The 21,207-nt window shown below is 40.7% G+C and overlaps 1 protein-coding gene across 1 annotated transcript in view; it reads right to left on the bottom strand.

Moving 5' to 3' along the window:
- The window catches only part of DCHS2 (dachsous cadherin-related 2), a 326,960-nt gene that overhangs the window by 34,616 nt on the left and 271,137 nt on the right, over positions 1-21,207 (bottom strand). The window contains exons 14-16 of the mRNA XM_055405366.2: positions 19,550-19,663; positions 4,683-4,894; positions 1,471-1,622 (exon numbers count right to left, since the gene is read on the bottom strand). Coding sequence (XP_055261341.2) covers positions 1,471-1,622; positions 4,683-4,894; positions 19,550-19,663 — 478 coding nt within the window. The remainder of the gene's footprint in view (positions 1-1,470; positions 1,623-4,682; positions 4,895-19,549; positions 19,664-21,207) is intronic.

Genomic DNA, 21,207 nt, shown 5'->3' on the forward strand with positions numbered 1-21,207 from the left:
AGACATAAAGATGGCTAACAAACACATGAAAAAATGCTCAACATCCCTAATAATCAGAGAGATGCAAATCAAAACCACAATGAGATACCATTTCACACCAGTCAGAATGACTGCTATCCAAAAGTCTACATGTAATAAATGCTGGAGAGGGTGTGAAGAGAAGGGAACCCTCTTACACTGTTGGTGGGAATGCAAACTAGTATAGCCACTATGGAGAACAGTTTGGAGATTCCTCAAAAAACTGGAAATAGAGCTGCCATATGATCCAGCAATCGCACTCCTGGGCATACACACCGAGGAAACCAGAATTGAAAGAGACACATGTACTCCAATGTTCATTGCAGCAGGGTTTATAATAGCCAGGACATGGAAGCAACCTAGATGTCCATTGGCAGACGAATGGATAAGAAAGCTGTGGTACATATATACAATGGAGTACCACCCAGCAATTATAAAGAATACATTTGAATCGGTTCTAATGAGGTGGATGAAACTGGAGCCTATTATACAGAGTGAAGTAAGCCAGGAAGAAAAACACCAATACAGTATACTAACGCATATATATAGAATTTAGAAAGATGGTAACGATAATCCTGTATACGAGACAGCAAAAGAGACACAGATGTATAGAACAGTCTTTTGGACTCTGTGGGAGAGGGTGAGGGTGGGATAATTTGGGAGAATGGCATTGAAACATGTATATTATCATATGTGAAATGAATCGCCAGTCCAGGTTCGATAAAATTTAAGTCAGTTTTGCTGTCTTCCATGAAAGGCTAGGTTATCATTCTTGACGCAGCCCCCATTTACATATATTTTATGTCCGTTAGAGTCTTTCATTTTCTTTTATAGACTGTGAAGTCAGAAATATCTCTGTATATATGCCTAGACACTTGGGAACACCGACTTTTAAAAAATCACAGAAGACCTATGACACATTCTCTCTTTCACAGAATTTCTGGTAAGTCTGGCATATTTAGAACTCTAGGCAAAAAATACATCTCTTCTTGAATGTGTACTTTAAGATGATTATTTCTATCAGAACAGAGTCATGTAACATGGACCTGATAACAGGGTTGTAATTTCCTACACAAAAATGAATAAATAATTAAAAAGAGAAACATCATTCAGTCTTCACTGTTTTTAAAAGCAACTAAAGCAACATTTGCAGGGTCTCTATAGCTCAGGAGGCATTTCACAAATGTCTTTAATGTCTCTCATTTTATATCATACTTAATGGCATCACTAATGCATAAACTCCTAGAACGAAAAGGAATCTTAACATTCTTGTAGTCCAATCACCTTTTCCAAATAGCGTCTACTTCCTAAGACTCTCTCAGTGTATCAGGGACGATCCTAAGTTGGAGCAAAGGCAAAACACATCTTATAGCTAAGCATACCAAACAGGAAGTCATGCTCAAAGCAACAAGGCAGAATAGCTGGTCAAACGGATCTGAGTTTGGGGCAAACCTGTAGGCGCTGGTGTACTCGTAATCCAGAACCACATTTGCTGTTAGCACACCACTCAGCGGATCCACTTGGAACACTTCTCCTTGGTTGCCAGAGAGAATGGAATACTCGACGAGGCCATTCGACCCACTGTCCAGGTCTGTGGCAAAAACCTGTGAGGAAGCAACTCCTCCATTAGGTGAGCATTGAAAGTGAAGAATACATTAAGCCTAGTTTTCAGAGCAATGCATTGTGAAAGAATCACATTGTCAAACACATTTTAAAGACAATGATCAAAGGAATATTAGCCATGGTTGAACTTTATATAAAAGTGAATGACAGGTGAGAAGACTATTCTGTAGACTAGATGCGAGAGTTTCCAAGTAATTTCAGTACCACAAGTTTTGAGTGAAATGAGACAAAACCCAGATTCAGGGCTAGCAAGTTTAGATCCCAGTGATTTATTTGATGAGTTATCCAAGTACTAGTGTTGAAGATAAAACAAAAGTACTAATGGTGAAGTGTGCATCACTCTCCACAGAGATGTATTATTCAGTCTGATTTACATTTTAATTGCAAACTAATTCTATTAGTGGATTCAAGACCTGGCATAAGAACAAGTTGACTGATAAATTGCTTTCTGTTTATTTTTATTTCCTCGGCCCCTCAGCCTTGGCCTGAGCTCCCATCTCCTGTCATCTCTCTCCAGGGCAACCACACCGATGTCCTAGTGGGCTTTTGCTTGTAACTCCCTTCACTTTCGATCTATGCTTCACACTGCTGCCAGAGTTCTCAGGTGACCCAGGACCTCATCAGGAAGACATAACACCAGACATGTGGCACAGAAAGGCAGCACCAGACAGTTTCCCTCAAGACCATGAGGACGAGAAACGTGCCTGCATCGAGGCAGAGTAAGTCCACCATGTCCCTGAGGTCATACATGTAAAAGAGTTACAGATAGGAGGCCTCCCAGGAGACATATCATTTAGGGTCGTCAGATGCCATCAACACAAATGCACTATGGCCAGCTTCACCATGGAAGAAACACAGCAAGAAGACAGTGCCCGCTGAAGCACAGGAGCATGGGCATCTCTAGGGCACAGCTTCTCTGGGCTGTTGCCATCAAGGTGAACCAGCTCTTACTTGTCTTCATCTTGGGTTCTACCAGTTCAAATTTCAGAGAGAAAGTCTCTACGAGACAGACACAGTTGACAGCACTCTGTGACTGGGTGGGGTGGGGTGGGGTCACCCCCTTGACTGACAATCCTACCAAGACTGCTTCTGGCAGAGGAGAGGAAGTTCCTAAAGAGAATTTGTGGGGCTGCAACCGAAAGGAGGGCACTGGGCAGTGTGGGGGCAAAAAGCAAGAGCTCCAGAACCTTCTACATTCCTGTTCATCTGAACAGGACACAGGAAAACGACAGTTCTATTAATAGTTTTCCTGATATTAAATGATCTTTGTTCTTTGTATTTTTTACATCATTTAATTTCAGGAAAACTATTAATAGAACTGTCGTTTTCCTGTGTCCTGTTCAGATGAACAGGAATGTAGAAGGTTCTGGAGCTCTTCTCAAAGTTTACATTACTGAAGCACTGGCAGGTCGAGCTGTTTCCCCTACTGGGTGTACTGGAGCTTTAAAGCTGCCTTCACCTTAACACGAGCGGTCTAGCTCTGTCCAGGTCAGCATCTGCGACAAAGTGCAAAGCGCCAGTGCCCCGGGGAGGGAGGGTCCACCGTGACCAAGCAGGCCCTGCAGTGTCCCTGGAGGCATCAGTCATTCTGGCTGAACAGGCATCACTGGGGGTACAGACTGGAAGAGAGAATGCTCTTTCTCCTTACCTTCCTCTTAAGCATCTCAGTCCTGGCTAAAGCCAGAATAAAGGCTCAACAATTCTGGAACATGCTGGATCCTAGAGCAATTAGGCTAAATCTTCAAAAAATAATGTAGGAAATCCCAGGGATCCTGGACCAAGTGAAGAGCACAGAGCTAAAACTCAACTCCAAGACAACTGATCCTCTGCTGGTCTTGTCTGCACCTTCAGAGGGGAAGACGGCACCTGGACTACTCAGGGATCAAAGAAAGGCCTGTGTGCATATCCAGGTGAAGGTGCTGCATGGAAACCTAGGGGATCACCTATACCCCTGGCCCCATCGACCCCAGAGAGTCATGAGAGGCTGGGTCATGGGTTATAGAGGACGAAAGGGAACGTCCCGCTCAGCCGCCAACTGTCAAAGGGGGTTTATACACATTCTCTGTGCAGATTCCCAAGAGCCTGAAGGCATCCTAATGCCCAGATTCTTGAACTCAAAGCCTCAGTTCAACCATGAATGGAAAGATGAAGATGAGCAGCCGTCTGAGGCAGGGCGGGTTCAGCAAGGACGGGTGGGTTTGGAGCTGGAGCAAGAAGACTGCCGCGTGAGCAGACCCTCTCTTTCAGGCCACGGGGCTGTGTCCCGAGTTGGGGCTGGGCCCGCAAGCAGTGGACACGTGCCTTCCACGCGCGACACCTGAAGGTCCGAACCAGGGGGCCCTCCCATGTGCCCGTGCCTCGTTCTGTGCGCATCTGGCTCAGCTCCCCCTGGGAAATGCCTGCTCACCCTTTACACTAGGTGCAAACATTGGGGCCTGTCTGTGTTTCTTCCTAGCTCGCATGACATTCAGTATACACTCTTCTGTTATCACCTTAGAAATTTAAAGTGTATACTTAGTCTTCTGACTTCTCCACTAAACCGTACACACTTAGAAGGTGAACTGCTTTTTGTGCCCATCTAGACTCCCTGCTAATCTCCAACAGGGTCCCTAGAAAGAGCAGGTGGGTGCTACCTGCATGTTATGCATGCTAAGATGCTCAGTTATATCCATCTCTTTGTGACACTATGCACTCTAGCTGCCTAGACTCTCCTGTCCATGGCATTCTCCAGTCAAGGATGCTGGCGTAGGTTGCCATTTCCTACTCCAGGGGAACTTCCCTACCCAGGAATCGAATCTACATCTCCTGCATCTCCTGCATTGGCAGGGGGTTCTGAGAGCAAAAAGAAGGGAGAAAGGGTAGTGAACTCAGAAACTCCAGAGTTCCTTCAACCTAAGGTTCCATCCAGTACATCATATAACGCATATGCCAAGGAAACAATCACAACTTAATTAATGTTCTGGAAAATGGCTTTAGGTATTTGGATCTACACTGATTGATAAAAATTCACACACACACACACACAAACATGTTTCTATTACCTGTACAATGTGGTGATTGTAGAACTGGCCCTCAGACACTGATACTTGGTAAACGCTTTGCTCAAAGTGTGGTGGATGATCGTTCAGATCTTGAATAAAGACTGCTACTTTGCTGTAGGCTCTCTGCCCTCTACTTTCAGCTAAAACGATGAGTTGAACTTCTTTTCTGACTTCAAAATCAAGAAGCTTGGGTTCTTTCACAGTGACTTCTCCTATTTTTATTTCCAGAGAGGGAAAAAAGAAAGAATAGGAAATGATTTTATCTTTGACTGATGCTCACACGTTCTCCTCTCTTTCAGTGCCTCCCACTGGCTGGCACTCCCTTTCCTAGTGTCTGGGGTCATTGTGAATAAAGGTGAGAAGAGGCAGACATTTACACAGTTCAAACATGCAGGAGGGAAAGAAACCATGAAATATCTGAGATCTGAGCGCTCTGTCTTAAGCTGTCCTTCTGTCGCTGTATTTAGCGCATTGCCAGGTCTTTGCAGTCAGACATCTCTGGATTCACCCTCTCCCTGCTGCCCTCCTCCAGGCAACCAGCGTTTCCCGCCTTGTCTCCTTCATTAGCCACTTACTGGCCTCCGCACTCAGCCAGGTCCCATTCTGAATTAAATAATTTTAAAAAGGCACTGTGACTATCTTTAAAGCCCTTGATTGGCTTCCACAACAATTATGATGAAGCTCAGCATTTTAGCCTCCCCAGGACCACCTGGTCCAGACCCTCCCACCTGAGAAATCTCATTCATCTCTTCCTCCCCTTTGCTCTCCCTGCTCTGATGTTAACACTCATACATGTTCTCCTTCTCAAACACACATTTTAGAATTTCCCTGTAGGCTTTTCCATCCATCTGGGATCGCCCACTTCTGTGGCTCCTCTTTCCAGCCTATACCACCACCACATCTGTCTCTAACATACTCTCCCAAAGTGCCTGCAGAGGCTTTGTTCACCTGTTTCTGCCGAGTTACTCCCCTTTGTTTCTTAGAAGATTCACCAAGGTGAGCATGGTTACCTCTTACACCACCCTCTCCCCAATGCCCAGCTCAGGATCTGGCACACAGATGCCTGTTCCACCCTCAGGCAACAAGTAGAACCAAGTGAGGGAAACTGAGCCTCGGGGGTTATGCCCTGCACAGGTTTTCCCCTGGATTAAGAAACTTCCTCCCCTGACATAATTTCCTTCTCAAGTTTCTACTCTGTTTCATTTCTTCCCCTTTACAATTAAATTTCTTACTGAATTTATTGTTATGATTATCCCACTGTCATGATTTACTCAGCTCTCGCTGTCAGAAGTTCCGTCAAATGGAGTTTGCTAAAATGGGTACTGATTTGAAGTTTGAGACACCTGAAACCAAGCACAAATCCGAGCCCCAGATACTTTACCTAGGTAAAGCACCTGGCTTCCCCACTCCTAAGCTTGTGACCGGTAGGAAGTAACTCAGGTTCTGTCGAGCAGAGGCTCACCCTCTGTAAAACAGGGCTCTGAAGGATGGTCCCATAGGGCTGCTGCGAGAGCAACTCAGTGCATGTTGTGAATCTCTTCATAGTCACATCATACAGAGTCCGGTGTCCTCCCCGTGTCTCTCACCCCTGGCACCATCAGATATAGATTTAACACCTACGTAAGCTCTGAATGTAGAAGGAGAACATTTAATAGCATGGCTTATTACACAGTTGGTCTTCTGGTGAAATAACCTGCACAGTTTCTGGAAATATGGCCTAGAGTCACAGTTCTGATTGATCTGATCCAGTTTCCCTAGAGAACCAGAGTTGGCCAAGGACACTTTAGGCTATCGTGTACCTCCCTGGATGCTAATGGCAATCATGCTTTTGTGTGCGCTAACTCACTTCAGACGTGTCTGGCTCTTTGCGAACCTGTGGACTGTAGCCCACCAGGCTTCTCTGACCATGGGGATTCTCCAGGCAAGAATACCGGAGCGGGTTGCCATGTCCTTCTTCAAATAGTTTTCTAAAAAGTCTAACTCTAGCACTGAGCATTGCAGGAGGTATTTTATTGCTTCTCTTCTATTACTAAGAAAAAAAATACTTATATTCTATATGAAAAACTACAATACCAAATTTTAAAATTCATAAATTCACTTTTATTTTCATTAGATTCCGTTATCAATTTTAGAAAGCTAAATTACTTTTACAAACCACAGTCTGATGTTACCAAAATCCCTGATAGAAAATTCAGAGTAGATTTAATGATAGGCAGCTGAAGAATTATTAAGATGCATTTTTTGATGAGCTGGTAATGAAAGAAGATAGCTTTCAGAAGTCTCTGTGGAACAAGGGCTGAGCCCATACCTCCAAATGAGAGAGGGGCCCCAGTTGACGTGGGTTCAAGGCTCTCATCTGGAGCTCTGTCTCCACCAAACAGGGCAGTCAGCCTGCTATCGTGTTCTGCTACTATTAGTAAAGAAAAATAAAACTGAAACACAACACTTAATTGCCAGTGTCACTTAGTAGAAAGTGTGCCAATCATAGTGCAGATCAAAGTGGATTTTTTTTTAATGAAAGGGTTGTGTTTAGGCTTGATAATTGGAATTTTGCACTTGGAATGAATCTGTAGTTCTAATGCTTTCCTTGCTTGGTTTTTATTTTTGGCATAATAATTGGCACATGCTGTGAAAGTTGTGCAAATAGAAAAGACAATAACCAGTCTGTGAGATGATTCATGGCAGGCATACCTACCAGATACACAATTTGACTCGGATGATTGATGTATATTTTTTCTTAGAGATGTCCAGGATCCACTGCACCAGGGAGATGAAAGTGCTACTGGGTTCTGTCTAATAGCAGGGGCAAAGGTCCATGCTTTCATTTGAGTAAGAGACTCACAAATACCAACTTTTTGCTCATTCTTACATGTTAGTGTGCCAGTTATATATTTAATAACTTGAGAAGAAAATTGCAGCAATACTTTTCTTCTGATATATGGACACACATAGCTTTTATCCAAGTTATAAAGTACACATCAAAATGAGATTAAGATTCTTCAAATACTCAATGTTAGATAGCATAATCGGGTTACTTCAGTCAATTACAAACTGTGTACATACATAAGTATACTCCCAAAGCAGAATGTGATAAATATTTATGTTATCCCAAGGCTTTTAAACTCTCTCCTCTAAAGCTACATCCTTGAAACATTGATCACATTGCTTTATGTCAGTCTACCAGATAACAAAATGAAAACTACCATTTGGTATTTACATGCACAGTGTTAGTCAAACTGCAAAATCCCTTCTGGATCAAACAGTGAGTAGTAGATATTTTTAAGTCACAGTGACAACAAGTTTAGAGGCAAAAGTAAACTTTGGTTTGTGACTGTGGCACAGGGCAAATTCAGGCACAACTGGGCAGAAAACATAGTTCTCATCAGAGAGTCATCTAATCATAACTCACCAAACCAATAACTAACAAAATGATTTTCTCACACTTTTACCCTGAAGAAAAGTGAATATAACATGAGAAATCAAGTTTATTGATTTATCATACATAGCAGTTTTCTACTTTGGCATATGTTTTAAAATACATACATTGGTAAAACCTATATTAAATGCCTTTGACACAAATTTAATGATTATGTGGCAAAGGTGGCATGAAAGATGGATTTAATATCATAATTTAAAGAAACACAGGTATAGAACAGTCTTTTGGACTCTGTGGGGGAGGGCGAGGGTGGGATGATTTGGGAGAATGGCATTGAGACATGTATATTATCATATGTGAAACGAATCGCCAGTCCAGGTTTGATGCATGATACAGGATGCTCGGGGCTGGGGTACTGGGATGAACTGGAGGGATGGGATGGGAAGGGAGGTGGGAGGGGGGTTCAGGGTAGGGAGCACATGTACACCCGGGGCAGATTCATGTCAGTGTATGGAAGAACCAATGTAGTAATGTGAAGTAACTAGCCTCCAATTATAATAAATAAATTTAAAAAAAATAAAGTTAACTCAATTGTGGAGGAAAAAATATCCTTAGAAATATTTATTGACAAAATTATGATAAACTATATATTGGAATAACCTGCATGATAAAAGTAACTAAAATGCTTGATAAATTGTGTGTGTGTGTATTAAAGTACATCAAAAAATCCTCAAATAAAAAGTTTCCACAACAATGTGCAGTCTATAGTTAACAAACCCAAAAATCACAGAGAAGCAGGGCACCATGAATGTCAGCCAGCAAATTCAGAGGTGGCAGAATAAATTTTCAAAAACTTGAATGCAGAAGTTATTGGACATATAATATGTAATGTTATATTAAATATATTAAAAGAAGGTTGAAAACAAGAGCAAGGAAGAAGAGATTTACTTATTTAAAATACCATAAGTTGAAATAGAATTAAAGAAAACATAGAAATGAAAAGTGTACTTCCTTAGGCTGAAGAGAAGAGGCATATAGAAATTTAAAAATATGGAAAGGGATGTAAGAGATAATAATATAGTCCCAATATTTGTCTAACTAAAGTTCCAAAGAAATAAAGACATTTTTAAATAAACAAAATCTGGGAAAGTTCATTGCAAAGGTTCTCACTAAAGGATGTACTTCGAGTAGAAATAAAATTATTCTAGTCAAGGCTATTGTTTTTCCAGTAGTCATGTATGGATGTGAGAGTTGAACTGTGAAGAAAGCCGATCGCCGAAGAATTGATGCTTTTGAACTGTGGTGCTGGAGAAGACTCTTGAGAGACCCTTGGACTGCAAGGAGATCCAACCAGTCCATTCTAAAGGAGATCAATCCTGGGTGTTCATTGGAAGGACTGATGCTAAAGCTGAAACTGCAATACTTTGGCCACCTCATGCAACGAGTTGACTCACTGGAAAAGAGTCTGATGGTAGGAGGGATTGGGGGTGGTAGGAGACGGGGACGACAGAGAATGAGATGGCTGGATGGCATCACCGACTCGATGGACATGAGTTTGAGTGAACTCTGGGAGTTGGTGATGGACAGGGAGGCCTGGCGTGCTGTGATTCATGGGGTCGCAAAGAGTCGGACACGACTGAGAGACTGAACTGAAGTTAAGCTGAGATGTAAGAAAGAATACTTACTAATAGGAAAAAAAGTAGAAAACAAGCAGATGAATCCATTTAAAAACATTAATTATGTCTAATTTGAAAGACCTAAATTTGTGGTCAAGAAAACTTTATAAATTGCAAAAGCGGATATTGGGAGATAAAGAATTCTAAATCTCAGGTATTGTTTAAGAGCAAGATATTGATTAATGTTTCACTTTAATTGGGGCTTCCCTTATGGTTGAGCAGTAAAGATTCCACCTTCAATGCAGGACACACAGGAGATTTAGGTTTGATCCCTGGGTCAGGAAGATCCTCTGGAGGAGGAAATAGTGACCCACTCCAATATTCTTGCCTGGAAAATCCTATGGACAGAGGGGTGTGGCAGATTACAGTCCAAATGGTTGCAAAGAGTTGAACATGAGTGAGCAACTGAGCATGCACACAGGCTTTAATTATGCCTGTCAAAATTGCCAGGCTAACCAATAAAAGAAGAGAAAAACCTACATAACTTCCAACAAACATGGGAAAATTGTCATTTTCAGATGATTGAATATGTCAAATGGACAGAAAAATAGAATCAGTAAGAGCTTACAAGTTTTCTAGATATGAAATCAAAATATAAAATCTAATTTTAAGTAAACAAACCTACACCACCAGAAAAAAGCATATTTCATTTACCTCAGCAAGAAAAAGTATAAAATATTTAGGCTAAATTTAGCAAGACATATGCTGCAGAAAAATAATGTTATTAAAATTAGTAAAGAAAAAAAATGGTGTGAATTTCCGTATCATTCTTGGATTAGAAGATAATACTGTAAAGATGGACTTCCCTGGTGGCTCATATGGTAAAGCATCTGCCTACAATGCAGGAGACCCAGCTTCGATCCCTGGGTCAGGAAGATCCTCTGGAGAAGGAAATGGCAGCCCACTCCAGTACTCTTGCCTGGAAAATCCCATGGACAGAGGAGCATGGTAGGCTACAGTCCATGGGGTCACAAAGAGTCGGACACGACTGAGTGACTTCACTTTCACTGTAAAGATACACATTTTTCCCCAAACTAATATGTTGTTTGTGTTGTTCAGTCACTAAGTCATGTCCAGCTCTTTGCTACCCCATGACTGCAGCATGCCAGCTTCCTCTGTCCTACATTATCTCTTGGAGTTTGCACCAATTCCTGTCCATTGAGTTGGTGATACTGTTTTGATCATCTCCTCTGCCACCTCTTTTTCCTTTTGCCTTCAATCTTTCCCAGTATCAGGGTTTTTGCCAATGAATCAGTTCTTTGCATCAGATGGCCAAAGTATTGGAGCTTCAGTATCAGTTCTTCCAATGAATATTCAGGGATGATTTTCTTAGGATTGACTGGTTTGATCCTCTTCCAGTCCAAAGGACTCTAAAGAGTCTTCTACAGCAACACAATTTGAAAGCATCAATTCTTTTGTGCCCACCCTTCTTTATGATCCAACTCTCACATCTGTACATGACTACTGGAAAAACCGTAACTTTGACTATACAGGCCTTTGTCAGCAAAGCGATGTCTCTGCTTTTTAATATGCTGTCTAGTTTTCTCATAGCTATCCTTCCAAGGATAACTTTTATCCTTGACTTTTAATTTCATGGCTTCAGTCACCGTCTGCAGTGATTTTGGAGCCCAAGAAAGTAAAATCTGTCACTGTTTCCACTTTTTGTTTTCTATCTGTCACGAAGTAATGGGACCAGATGCCATGATCTTTTTTTTTTTTTTTTGATGTTTTTTTAATGTTGAGTTTCAAGCAAGCTTTGGAACTCTCTTCTCACCCTCACTTGATGGAACTCTCACCCTCACTTTGGAACTCTCTTCTCACCCTCTTTACTTTCTGCCATTACAGAGGTATCACCTGCATATCTGGGGTTGTTAATATTTCTCCTGGCAATCTTGATTCCAGCTTGTGATTCATGCAGCCTGAGATTCCACATTATGTACTATGCATAGAAGTTAAATACACAGGGTGACAGTATACAGCCTTGTCTTACTCCTTTCCCAATTTTGAACCATTGTTCAAATGTCCATTGTTCCATGTCCAGTTCTAACTGTTTCTTCTTGACCTGCATACAGGTTTCTTAGGAGGCAGGTAAGGTGGTTTGGTCACTCCCATCTCTTCAAGAATTTTTCATGGTCTGCTGTGATCCATATAGTCAAAGCCTTTAGTGTAGTCAAAGAAGCAAAAGTAGATGTTTTTTTCCTGGAACTCCCTTGCTTTCTCCATGATCCAAAGATTGTTGGCAATTTGATCTCTGGTTCCTCTGCCTCCTTGAAACCTAGCTTGTCCATCTGAAAGTTCTCAGTTCACATACTGCTGAAGCTTAGTTTGAAGGATTTTGAGCATAACCTAGCTAGCATGTGAAATGAGCCCAACTGTACAGTAGTTTGAATATTCTTTGGCATTGCCTCTCTATGGGACTGGAATGAAAACTGACATTTTCTAGTTCTGTGGCTACTGCTGAGTTTTCCAAATTTGCTGGCATATTGAGTGCAGCACTTTCACAGCATCATCTTTCAGGATTTTACATACCTCAGCTGGAATTTCATCACCTCCACTAGCTTTGTTTGTAGTAATGCTTCCTAAGGTCCACTTGACTTCACATTCCAGGATGTCTGGCTCTAGGTGAGTGGCTTCACTGTCATGGTTATCTGGGTCATTAAGACCTTTTTTGGTATAGTTTTTCTGTGTTCTTCTTAATCTCTTCTGCTTCTGTTGCTGCTGCTGCTGCTGCTAAGTCACTTCAGTCGTGTCCGACTCTGTGTGACCCCATAAACAGAAGCCCACCAGGCTCCGCTGTCCCTGGGATTCTCCAGGCAAGAACACTGGAGTGGGTTGCCATTTCCTTCTCCAATGTGTGAAAGTGAAAAGTGAAAGTGAAGTCGCTCAGTCGTCTCCGACTAGTAGCGACCCCATGGACTGCAGCCCACCAGGCTCCTCTGTCCATGCGATTTTCTAGACAAGAGTACTAGAGTGGCTTGCCATTGCCTTCTGTGTCTTCTGTTAGGTCCTTACAAATTCTGTCCTATATTGTGCCCATCCTTACATGAAATGTTCTCTTGATAGCTCCAGTTTTCTTGAAGAAATCTCTAGTCTTTCTCATTCAATTGTTTTCTTCTTCTTCTTTTTTTTTGCATTGTTCACTGAAAAAGGGTTTCTTATCTCTCCTAGCTATTCTCTGGAACTCTGTATTCAGTTGGGTATATCTTTCCCTTTCTCCATTGCTTTATACTCCTCTTCTTTCCTGAACTATTTTTAAAGCCTTCTCAGACAACCACTTTAATTTGTAGGTTAATACAATTCCAGTAAAAATTCCAACAAACTAAATATACTTCAATAGATGAATGGATAACGAAAATATGATATATTCCTATAATGGTAGATTATTCAGTCTTAACAAATACTATCCTGTCATATAACAACATGGATGAACCTTGAGGACACTACATTTAGTGAAATAAACCAGCCATAGAAAGAGAAATATTGCTTGATTCCACTTATGTGACAGATCTAAAATAGGAAACTCAGAAGCAGAGAGTAGAATGGTGATTACCAGAGGCAGGGCAGGGTGAAATGGGGTTGCTGTTTAGTGGGAAATGAAGTTTTAGTTATGCAAGATTAATATGTTTTAGAGATCTGCTGCAAAACAGTGTGCTTATAGTTAACATACAGTTTTGTACACTTAAAATTTGTTAAGAGAGAAGATTTAATGTTAGATATTCTTATAACAATTAAAAAAAGAAAAATCATCAAATAGGAAAAATTTTATTAGATGATTGTTATCTACTATGCATAGTTATATAAACTTTGCAAGATTTAAAAGGAAGATGTTTTGGCCTGCCGACTAAATTCTAGATTGAAGTTATATGATTTTTGTTGACATTTTTCTCATTAATTTGGGTGAGTTTTCACCTGAAATAAAATATGCATGCCATAGTTATGTGGGTTACATGAATGAAGATGTGATGAGCTGTATATTACCACAATATTCATGAATAAATTTCCTTTTTGTAGAAAAACAACACCAGTAGACATGCATGTGGGGTGTGTGTGTGTGTGTGTGTGTGTGTGTGTGTGTGTGTGTCTGTAAAACTTAACAAGTGGATATAACACTTTTAGTTCAGTTCAGTTCAGTCACTCGAGCAAATGACCAATAACAGCCAATATATTGTTACTTGAGGCAGAACATGAGGATGGGGTAAATATTGAGGGAGGGAGTGCTGCTTCCCTGATATGAAGACTTACAAAGCCAAGGTAATTAAGAGAGTGTGGTGTTGGTGTTTGGACAGACAAAGAAATGAACGGAAAAGTTATGGAAACATGATATATACACATATGATCATGATGGTACTGCAGATCACAGGAGAAGGTTATTGCCATTAGAATAACAGGCAATCGTGGTTAAAAAAATAAAGAAAGGAAAGGGAAGAAAAAGAAAGGGTAGGAAAAAAGAAAGGCTATTTATAATTCACATAAAACACAAAAATCAATTCTAGATGCAATAGAGAATATATGAAACATAGGAAGACTATAAAATTTTAAAAAGACAATGTAAGAATAATTTCACGATCTCAAGAAAGGGAAGAATATCTTAAACAACTTATAAAAAAGGCAAACCAAAAAGTAAAAGATTGAATCATTCTAAAATTGATCTTCCCTGGTGGCTCAGTGGCAAAGAATCCACTTGCCAATGCAGGAGATACAGGCTCAATCCCTGGGTCAGGAAGATCCCCTGGGAAAGGAAATGGCAACCTATTCTAGTATTCTTGCTTGGGAAATCCCATGGAGAGAGAAGCCTGGTGGGCTGCAAGTCCTTGGGGTCTTGAAAGAGTTGGACACGACTTAGCAACCAAACAATAACAATATTAAAATCAAAACATGTCATTAAGAGAGTGAAAGATAGGCCAAAACCAAAGGATGAATAATAATAAAATACATTTAAAGTATTTATATTTCAGAAAGAAAAACACAATCTTGAAGTAAAATAGTCAAAAATATCAATATGCATTTCACATAGAAGAAAATAGAAATGCTCAAGAAAATATGAAAAAATTCAAATTCACTAGTAGAAAGAAAATCTAAGTGAAAACCACAGTGGGATAATATTTCACATCCATCAGTTTGGCAATAGAAAGTAAAAAACTGAGCTCTCATTGGATGCTGGTAGAATATAATGGAGGAACTACTTCATAACACAAGTTGGCACCATCTATACAGCTGAGCATAGGTATCCTCTGAGGTATTTGTCCAGCCTACACTTCAGGGCTTAAAGAACTCTTTACTTGTGCACCAGAAGACACATATGAGATTGTTCATTATATTCCCAGATAAAGCCTCACTGCTCATCAACAGCAGATGGATAACTAACTTGTGAAATAGATTTACAATAGCATATCATAAAGCAATGAAAATAAAAGAATAGAATAAAAGAACATAAAAGAATAAAAGAATGCCAGCAACACACTTTGGCAAGGATGATTCTAATTCTGAATTTAAAAACCTATCAATAGAATGCATGCATGCGTGCTAAGTCACTACAGTTCAGTTCAGTTTAGTCGCTTAGTCGTGTCCAACTCTTTGCGACCCCATGAATCACAGCACGCTAGGCCTCCCTGTCCGTCACAAACTCCCGGAGTTCACTCAAACTCATGTCCATCAAGTCGGTGATGCCATCCAGCCATCTCATTCTCTGTCATTCCCTTCTCCTCCTGCCCCCAATCCTTCCCAGCATCAGAGTCTTTTCCAGTGAGTCAACTCGTTTCATGAGGTGGCCAAAGTATTGGAGTTTCAGCTTTAACATCAGTCCTTCCAATGAACACCCAGGATTGATCTCCCTTAGAATGAACTGGTTGGATCTCCTTGCAGTGCAAGGGACTCTCAAGAGTCTTCTCAAGCACCACAGTTCAAAAGCATCAATTCTTCGGCGATCAGCTTTCTTCACAGTCCAACTCTCACATCCATACATGACCACGGGAAAAACAATAGCCTTGACTAGACGGACCTTGGTTGGCAAAGTAATGTCTCTGCTTTTTAATATACTATCTAGGTTGGTCATAACTTTCCTTTCAAGGAGTAAGCGTCTTTTAATTTCATGGCTGCAATCAGCTTCTGCAGTGATTTTGGAGTCCAAAAAAATAAAGTCTGACACTGTTTCCACTGTTTTTCCATCTATTTCTCATGAAGTGATGGGACCAGATCCCATGATCTTTGTTTTCTGAATATTGAGCTTCAAGCCAAACTTTTCACTCTCCTCTTTCACTTTCATCAAGAGGCCTTTGAGTTCCTCTTCACATTCTGCCATAAGGGTGGTGTCATCTGCATATCTGAGGTCATTGATATTTCTCCCAGCAATCTTGATTCCAACTTGTGCTTCTTCCAGCCCAGCGTTCCTCATGATGTACTCTGCATATAAGTTCAATAAGCAGGGTGACAATATACAGCCTTGCCGTACTCCTTTTCCTATTTGGAACCAGTCTGGTTCCATGTCCAGTTCTGACTGTTGCTTCCTGACCTGCATACAGGTTTCTCAAGAGGCAGGTCAGGTGGTCTGGGATTCCCATCTCTTTCAGAATGTTCCACAGTTTATTGTGATCCACACAGTCAAAGGCTTTGGCATAGTCAATGAAGCAGAAATAGATGTTTTTCTGTAACTCTCTTGCTTTCTCCATGACCCAGCGGACATCACCAGATGGTTAACACCGAAATCAGATTGATTATATTCTTTGCAGCCAAAGATGGAGAAGCTCTATACAGTTAGCAAAAACAAGACCAGGAGCTGACAGTGGCTCAGATCATGAACTCCTTATTGCCAAATTCAGAGTGAAATTGAAGAAAGTAGGGAAAACCACTAGACCCTTCAGATATGACCTCAATCAAATCCCTTATGATTATATAGTAGAAGTGAGGAATAGATTTAAGGGACTAGTTCTGATAGATAGAGTGCCTGATGAACTCTGGACGGAGGTTTGTGACATTGTACAGGAGACAGGGACCAAGACCATCCCCATGGAAAAGAAATGTAAAAAAACAAAATGGCTGTCTGAGGAGGCCTTACAAATAGCTGTGAAAAGAAGAGAAGCAGAAAGTAAAGGAGAAAAGGAAAGATATAAGCATCTGAATGCAGTTCCAAAGAATAGCAAGGAGAGATAAGAAAGCCTTCCTCAGTGATCTATGCAAAGAAATAGAGGAAAACAACAGAATAGGAAAAACAAGAGATCTCTTCAAGAAAATTAGAGATTCCAAGGGAACATTTCATGCAAAGATGGGCTCGATAAAGGACAGAAATGGTATGGACCTAACAGAAGCAGGAGATATTAAGAAGAGGTGGCAAGAATACACAGAAGAACTGTACAAAAAAGATCTTCACGACCAAGATAATCACAATGGTGTGATCACTGACCTAGAGCCAGACATCTTGGAATGTGAAGTCAAGTGGGCCTTAGAAGGCATCACTACAAACAAAGCTACTGGAGGTGATGGAATTCAAGTTGAGCTATTTCAAATCCTGAAAGATGATGCTGTGAAAGTGCTGCACTCAATATGCCAGCAGATTTGGAAAACTCAGCAGTGGTCACAGGACTGGAAAAGGTCAGCCTTCATTCCAATCCCAAAGAAAGGCAATGCCAAAGAATGCTCAAACTACCGCACAATTGCACTCATCTCACACACTAGTAAAGTCATGCTCAAAATTCTCCAAACCAGGCTTCAGCAATATGTGAACCGTGAACTCCCAGATGTTCAAGCAGGTTTTAGAAAAGGCAGAGGCACCAGAGTAAGTCACTTCAGTCATGTCCAATTCTGTGCAATGCTATGGACTGCATCCTGCCAGGCTCCTTTGTCCATGAGATTCTCTAGGCAAGAATACTGTAATGGGTTGTCGTGCACTCCTCCAGGGGATCTTCCCAATTCAGGGATCAAACTCATGTCTTCAATGTCTACCTGCATTGGCAGGTGGGTTCTTTACCACTAATGCCACCTGGGAAGCCCAATGTCAATAAATACATAGGATATTTTTTAATCCATTTAGGTAAAGTCTAAGCAAAACCAGTGCTACTACTAAATTTCTATTTGGAGGAATGCATTTAGTATATTCACAAGGGAATAATTATCCCTGAAGTCTGGGCATTAATCAGCCTGGAGCAGTGAAGAGAAAAGATGCAACCAAAAAATGGCCCAAAGGGAACATGAGTGATAATGACAGTGTTCTATTTTGTAACCTTGGCAGCAGGTACATATCATTCTTTGCTGTTCTTCTTTAATAGCTTCTTTACTACACATCATAGTAAAAATGTTGAGCAAAAAATAATTCACAGAAGAGTTCATTTAGTGTGATTCTATTATGATGTTTAAATCAAAGTAAATCAAAACAATGCACTGTTTAAGGATTCAAACATAATGTGGAAATTATAATGAAAAAATAAGGTAGTGTTCAATACCAAATAGAGATTACTGATTAACCGATTATGTCTGGGGTGAAATAAGACAGCTATGAGAGGGAAAGGGCACACAGGGGCTTCTTGAGGTTCGGTGAGGTCTCTTATTTGGAGATAGGTGGTAAAGATGTGGCCTTTTATTTTACTATTGTTCATTAAATAGTTGTATATCTCTCAACACAACAGCTTATAGCTATTACACAATACAATTTTGAAATACATTTCAACTTAAGTCAATCACTATTTAATTAAAACCATAGAGTTTTCTGTACATGACCAGTTTGAACTAACCCTTAGGTGTATTCTGTCTTCATTTTAATGAAAGACTAGAGAAAATAAGGCCAAGCCTGGGCCATATTAGGGGTGACGTGGCAAAAGGATTTGGGTGACCTGGGAAAATGTGCAAACTCATATTTACCTTCTGCCTAAACGTTCTAATCCCAGCTCCTGTCCTAGAACCCTCAGACATCAGACTGCTAGAGACTTAATGACTGGTGGGGGAAAAAGGTCTGGTGGTGTTCGCAAATGGCCTTCTTGCCAATAGGCTTCCTGAACCATTTGTTAACCTCGTGATAGGGTGAAGAGATGAAGACTGCTAGCAGGCTACATCAGAGAGGCTGCTGAGCAAAGGCTGAATGTATAAACAAACTGTAACACAACCCTGAAGGAGAAGTTTTGCTTAAGAAACGGCCCCCTCTCAATTCTTCCCATGAGTACACAGCATGGATTAAATAAGGCAGCTGTACGGTAATACAGAAATTATTAAAAACATTCTTCTTGAGGTTTGACAATGAAGCTGTAGATACATATCTGCGACATAGTTGTTAGATTAAAAAAAGAATGTTTCAAATAATCAATTGGTATTCATTTAAGGCACAATAATGGTCTTATTAAAGCTAAATTTAATACATGCTGTACTTGGAAGTAATTTCTTTACCACCACAGAGAAACCTTTCCAGCTTTCCTTTTTTGTTGCACTGTTGACATTAAGTGGTGAATTAGAAGAATCTCTGATGAAATGTCCTAAGGCTAGACATGTGTGCTTATTTTCAGTTCAACCCCATTCTCACTGATCTCCCTATCACATTCCCAATCTTCCCCAATGGATAGGTAAATTATAAGCAGAAACCAATTTGTCACCAAACAACAGGTAGGGTAGGACAGGTACTGTTTAACTTGTAAATGTGAATAATAGAATTCTTAGAGAATACACATACACAAGTATTTTCTGATATCTCATCAGCTACCATAAAAATGCTGTTGTTAACCTTTGAAATTATTTACATCTAACAGTTTCTACCTTTCCAATCTTGAATTTTCTTTGCAGAAGTATGCCTTACGAGTAACATCAAGTGGAGCAGAAAATAAAGCATAGAGAAGGGTTACCTGATTTAGAACACAAGGAAAAAACTCCATCTTCATTTCCACTAAAAACTGAGTATTTAATGCTGTCCCGAATTGAATCTGGAGCAAAAGCTTTTATAGTCACAATAGAAGTACCTGTAAAAATTAGGCAAAAAAAAAAAAAAAAAAACCTTTAGGAAAACAAAATTCGGGAAAAAAACCAGTGGGTGGTTATTATTTGTCTATTAATTATATTTTCACTTATTCATTCAATATTACTTATTGAGTATAGTCAAGAAGCTGATTCCCGTGAAAGGTGTTGGGGGATGTAGTGACAAACAAGACAGAAAAGATCTCTGCCTTCCTGCTGGTTATTAACTGATGGGAGGATATGAACAGTAAACCATTAAAGAAATACACAATCAAGGTAGATTTTGGATGTGCTGAGTTCCCAGCAAAGAATTAAATAAAGTTACCTGATAGAAAATACTTCTGCTGCTGGGGAGGTAAACACCCCTTTGCAGAGGCCTCAGAGGAATGACATTCCAGTTGAACTTTGAAGCATGAGAAGCCACAGAAAGGACTGGAAGAGATGGATTCTAGGAGACAGAGCAGTGGTAAAGAGGCCCTGGGCTGGGAGAAGACTTGCCTTGATGAGGCACAGTGAATAGGAGAAATGTGGGTGGTGAGGACAGGAACGAGCTGGGCACGACCAGATTTTACTCTTAGGGCACTGGGAGGACAAAGAAGCATTTTAAAGAAGTGAGCAAAATTACTGGGTTTAGTTTTAAAAGGCATCGATCTGACTGCTGTCCGGACAAGAAAAAAGGGGTAAGCATGGAAAGCAGAGACCGATTAAGATAATACTGCATTAGTCCATGCAAAAATCAACCAGCTAGGGTCACTGGAGGGGAGAGATGAAAAGCAGGGGCAATTAAGGTCGTATGTTGGCACATTTTCCTGAACATTGCATGAGATGTAGGAAAGGAGGTAACAACAGTATAAACATAAGAAATCTTCCTTCAACCAGTTTCCACCAGAGTTGTGGGTAAAAGTAACGCAACTAGAGGGTGATCAAGGTCTTAACTGCATGATACAGATTCACCCAAGAACTGTTAAGCTGGGCAGAAACAGTCAGGGAAAACCTCAAGGAAAAGCCAGGAACCAACTGCGGGGTCAGAATTAGTGAAGAGAGAAGGAAGTCATGTCAGTTTTTAGGAAACAGACTGATCACCAGCATACAAGAAAAACCAGCAAGGACTGATAGAGGTCGGAAGACAACTGGTGTGAAGAACCGTGGCTTCACCGGAAACGCTTTCAAGAGTCTGTCTGGGTCCCAAGTCAGCAGTGTGTCAGCTCCGTTCATACAGCATCTTAAGCCCTGCTGCTCACCTCTGCCTTGCTTCCTGTCTCTTCTGTCCATTTGTCACTCTTTCATGACTGCCTCTCCTGTCTTATTTTTAAGTATTTTTATTTAATTAACTTTATTAGGGTAAAATTTACATAAAAACCTTCCCTGGCTGCTCAAATGGTAAAGAATCTGCCTGCCATGCAGGAGACCCAGGTTTAATCCCTGGGTTGGGAAGATCTCCTGGAGAGGTGAATGGCAACCCACTCCAGTCTTCTGGCCTGGAGAATTTAATGGAGAAGAGCCTGGAAGCCTACAGTTGGCCATAGTCCATGGGATCACAAAGAGTCAG

This window comes from Moschus berezovskii, chromosome 19 (assembly GCF_049115385.1).
Source record: "Moschus berezovskii isolate FMDL1 chromosome 19, NW_MosBer_1.0, whole genome shotgun sequence".
NCBI classification, from domain to species: domain Eukaryota; kingdom Metazoa; phylum Chordata; class Mammalia; order Artiodactyla; family Moschidae; genus Moschus; species Moschus berezovskii.